The sequence below is a fragment of the Microtus ochrogaster genome, chromosome 1 (assembly GCF_000317375.1).
Source record: "Microtus ochrogaster isolate Prairie Vole_2 chromosome 1, MicOch1.0, whole genome shotgun sequence".
In the NCBI taxonomy this organism is placed as follows: Eukaryota; Metazoa; Chordata; class Mammalia; order Rodentia; family Cricetidae; genus Microtus; species Microtus ochrogaster.
In genome coordinates this window covers 67334317-67339493 of record NC_022009.1, presented here as the reverse complement: position 1 = coordinate 67339493, position 5177 = coordinate 67334317, and the positions used below count along the sequence as shown (strand labels likewise).

Sequence of the window (5177 nt, the reverse complement as noted above, 5' to 3'; positions counted from 1 at the left end):
AGAGAGACAGACAGAGAGAGACAGACAGAGAGAGACAGACAGAGAGAGACAGACAGAGAGAGACAGACAGAGAGAGACAGAGAGACAGAGAGACAGACAGAGAGACAGACAGAGACAGAGACAGAGACAGAGACAGAGAGAGACTAACTAGGAATAGCGTGTTTCCTAATCTTTCCCAAACAGTTCTGCCAACTGGAGACCAGACATTTAAATACATGAGCCATTGTCACTCAAACAACCACCCCGGCTGTTCCTGAAAGTGCTGCCTAGAACTCTCATTTATGGAGTACAATATGTCATCTCCCTACTACTGGATTTTATTCTAGAGTTTTCTAGGCTGCTTTGATCATTTCCCTTCTTTTGCTCTTGCTGACCAATTGTGTCCGTTTGCTTGGGAGCACAAGGTCTCATGTTGCAGCCAAGATGAGCTGAAGCACAATATATAGGCTGAGTAGGCCTGGAACTTGTGATTCTCCTGTCCCATCCCCCCAAACGCTTAGATTCCAGGCCTACATAAGCCACTGAACAAAGCTAGATGTCTTGTTGTTAAATAAGTGTAAATATGTGCACTTAACAGTTGTTAGGTTAAGATGAACTCTTCCAGTCTAAGTCAGCAGACTACACAGGTGCCTGCACAGCCATATTTATTGTGGCATTATTCACAGCAGTCAATTTAATGAACCAACTCAGATGTCCATCAACAGATCAGCAAATAAAGGGAAAAATAGCATGCTGCACTGTAGAATTTTATTATGCCATAAAAGAACAAAATTATATATATACACATATATATTTATTTATATTGTAGATATGAATACCATGTAAGTGATAAGAAGACAATTTTGGGAAATGAAGGAGCTATCCTAGCCTAAAGGGGAATGAGAAAGGCAGAAAAGGACAGTGTTGCCTGGGGTTAAATATAGTTAAAGTTTATGATATATACAGATGAAAATGTATTTTTGAAACTTGCCACTATGTACAGTGAAATAGGCTAATAAATAAAAGAAAAAATTACATTCTTCATACCATAGCAATAATTTATTTAAGACACTGACATAATTAGGCTCTCATTTTAAATAGGCTATATAATTAAATATAAAATTAATAGCATTCACTTTAACAGTGCAGAATTGTTTTTGTATTTTCTCACTATGGATAAAGAATGAGAATCACCATCATTCTTTATTATGCAGTCGGAGTTGGAATTTATGACTGTATAATAATTTGCCACCTAAAATGCTCTAGATTCAGATTTTCTGATGGCCATCATTCCATATAGTCTTCAGTATTTATCAGAGTGCACACGAAAGCCTTCCTGCATGAACAGTGACTGGGAATGAATTGATTCAGGAATTCTACTACAGTTCAATATTTTTAGCCACTGGCTCTTGCCTGCCTCTGAAGACCATGCCACTTGCATAGTCCTCAACCCAAGAGGCAGCATTTGCCTTGTGTTTCATCATCACTGCCCACCAAGAGGTCCAGAGAACAAACAGGTTGTAAATATTGATAAGTGGGCAAAGGTTCAATAGGTTAGTGATATTAATGGCTTCGTGGGGTTTTCAGAATGTATTCTGGGCCTCCTAGCCCCCATTTGTTACACTCTCTAGGAGGAAAGAATGATTAGTTCACTTCACACAGGTTATTTCATCCACTGGCATACCTCTGGTTAAGAACACCAAGTTCTAGTAAGCATAAAGTATAATAATAATACCCATGACAGTATAATTTATACTATCAGCCTATTGAAGTTCTTTCTGTATATCCTGTCATTTACCTTCCTGAATGTCCAGCGAATTCTGTACTATTATTGTGTCCATTACAGAGAAGAAGCAGAAACAGAAAGATAACTTACCTGGGACCACATAGCTAGTGACACTTGAATCTGGGCTTTAACCCAGTATTTAGACTTGTGCACAGAATGTATTGTTCAGATTACTATGATGATTGGAACTGCCACAGTCATTTATATATGTGTGGACATTTCAGATCACACTTGAGGGAGTCCTTGGAACACAACAGTTTAAATTTTCACCATGGGGAATGTATTGTTTTCCTCCATGTTATCAATTTTGTTGTTTTTAGTGTTGTTATGGCTTGAAAGCAAAATGTCTCCTACAGGCACATGTATTTAAATACTTGGTCTGTTGTAGTAAGTTATCTTGAGAAGGTGAGGCCTAGATGAAGGGTGTGGGTTACAGGGAGGCAGGTCTTGAGGCATGTAGGCTGGCCTTGCTCCATTTCTAGTCTCTGCCTCCTGACTGGTAGAAATACAGCAAGCTGTGCTGCAAATGCTTGCCACCACACACTGAGCCCCAGCTGACTTGAGTTCCTCACCATAAAACTGAGATAAAATAAATCTCTCTCCTCCTGAGTCACTTCCTGGCAAGTTTTATACTATGGCAATGAGGAAGGAAACTAACACTGGAAATTGGTACCAAAAAGTGGAGTTATTGCTGAAATAAACCCAATTATGTGGTTTGTGGGCCTTTGGAACTGGTTTGCTTGAAGAATATGTAGCTCAGGGCTGAAGAAGCCCTGGAATGTTGTAAGTAGGGTTCCTTTCTGCAGTAGATGATAACAATGCAGAGATCCACAATCAGTCAAATGCAGAGCGTAAGGAATTATGAGAGGCTCAGCTCTAAATGAGATGTCTGTGTCACACTCCCTCTTCCAAAGGTTCAGAATTCATTGCAGAGAGGGGGACAGAAAAATTGTAAGAGCCAAGATAATAAGCACCTGCAGCCAAAACAGTGTTTTCCAGACATGATGGAACGTATTCCTCAAACCATGAGTGAGCCATGGCTTCTCCTCTTATTTCTGTAAGGTATTCTGTTATAGTGACTTGAAAAGTAACTAACATGATAACACATAAATCCAAAATAATATTTCCTTTCAGTCACAGTATAGGCATCAGTAAATTTTTAAAGGACTTCTAGGCTCTGTGAATCCTAAGATCCTCATATTTTGCTGTAAGAGACTCTTTTGGATATGTGTGCTGTAATTTGGATAATTTTGCAGTTGCAACAACAAAAAGTAGCTAACACATTCTTCAGGTGAAGGGCTACTGAGTCCACTGAAACTTGACAGCAATGCCCACAGTGGGCATGTGTACACCTGATGACTAGTGAAGGATGTTTCCCTTTATTTTAGTTGCAAGAAGCACTGGATCAACACATAGAGCCTGCACAATGCGTTCAGAAGATGCACGACTGCATTCAGAAGTACACAGCAGCATGCACAATGGCTTGAGTATTAACAAAGCAAATAAATAGTGTGCTTTGATATTTATGCCAGTCATGACAATTTATGAGAGTTATTCCTAATTTACTTGGAATGCACAATTGAGGCTTGGGGGGCAGCTCGGCGGCATAGTAATTTTTGCGCATTTTACATAAATGTTGCATCTTATCTACAAACGTAGCTAGAAAATGATACTTATTTTACTGTTTTGTTCTGTTTTGGTTTTTTGAAACAGGGTTTCTCTGTCTGTATAAGAGCTTTGTAGACCAGACTGGCCTCAAACTCATAGAGATCTGACTGCCTCTGCCTCTAGTTACTTTTTAATTTTTAAGAATTTAAATAATTATTACTCAAGATGTTTGTTGAGAAATTATGAGATGTTTTTAAACTTGGCACACGAGAGTAACTATTTTAAAATGTACATTATAATAGACTTGGACTTGAAAATTGCAAATTAAAAGCTACAGCAAGAAAGCAAGCAGAGAAAATTGAACAGTTAAAGAAGAACCTACTAGGAAAAATTTTGGTAAGTTATTCCCTTATTTCTCATAATAATGAAAATAAAGTTTTATTTTTCTAGTATTTGGAATGTTTTAGGCAGTAGAACAGTTTGACTGGTGAACACACTATATTCATACCAATGTGTACAATTATATTAGTAACACACATATTCCTCTTTGCAGAAGTTTGCTGACTTCATAAAACTAATGATCTGGGTAGCAAATTTTAAATTAAAATGGTGTGAGAGTCTAAAGGCAGCTGTGTGTCCTACATTTTTAGCCACTCACCCACTGAAGGACATGTAGACATCTTCTATGTTTTTTTTTAAATATTTATTTTATTTATTTATCATGTATACGATATTCTGTCTGTGTGTATGCCTGCAGGCCGGAAGAGGGCACCAGACCTCATTACAGATGGTTGTGAGCCACCATGTGGTTGCCGGGAATTGAACTCAGGACCTTTGGAAGAGCAGGCAATGCTCTTAACCACTGAGCCAACTCTCCAACCCCCATCTTCTATGTTTTGATTATTGTAAATAGTGCTGCTCTTACAAGATTGTTTAGTAAACCATGTATAAAATTTACATACAGTGTACAAAAGGAATACATTTATTAATGTAGTTATTACTGCTATGATTGTTATGATGTTTTGCATAGGGATTGAACCTGTGACCCAACAGATGCAAACCAGGCATTATGAGCACCGAGCTACACACCTCGCCTGCACTATGCATCCTGAGGCTGTGATTGAATCTCTGCTTGGCTTTTAGAAAAGCTTTTAAAATTACAGGAAAGTAATTATTTGATGTAGACTTTGGGGTACCTATTTTAGTCTAAGCCTTCCCCACAAGATTTTGACAATGAATTCCTTATAATATATATCTCATCAGGAATGAGTACTAGGTCATTATATAAACATTTTTCCCAGAGGACAGTGGAATCTCTGGATTCTAGAAAAGAAATTTTTATATTCATCCGTGATCATTAGCCAAAGACTTATTAGTCAAAGTCCAATTTAGGAGAAAAGAGATTATTCAGTATGTCAATATAATCATGTATATTAAAAACTCTATAAATGTTTTTCAAGCAGAAGAGAATGCTTTCCCCTGTAGACCTTAAGATCGTAAGTCTGTAATATAAACACTAAACTGGAACAAAGCAGTCGTTGCCCCCAGTAGTTGTTTTTTAAGTCACAGTTAGTTACCAGACGCTTACAGTCCCATTATAAAACTGTAGTTATCGCTGTTGGATATGTAGTTACCAGACACTTACAGTTCCATTATAAAGCTGTGGTTATCGCTGTTGGATATGTAGTTACCAGACGCTTACAGTTCCGTTATAAAGCTGTAGTTACCGCTGTTGGATATGTAGTTACCAGACGCTTACAGTTCCATTATAAAGCTGTAGTTACCGCTGTTGGATATGTAGTTA

At 37.9% G+C, this 5177-nt stretch overlaps 1 protein-coding gene across 1 annotated transcript in view; it reads left to right on the top strand.

Annotated features, from left to right (window-relative positions):
- LOC101998449 (ankyrin repeat domain-containing protein 26-like) overlaps window positions 1-5177 on the top strand; it is a 31644-nt gene that overhangs the window by 12768 nt on the left and 13699 nt on the right. The window contains exons 5-6 of the mRNA XM_013347441.1: window positions 3154-3224; window positions 3676-3769. Of these exons, the coding sequence (XP_013202895.1) occupies window positions 3154-3224; window positions 3676-3769 (165 nt within the window). The remainder of the gene's footprint in view (window positions 1-3153; window positions 3225-3675; window positions 3770-5177) is intronic.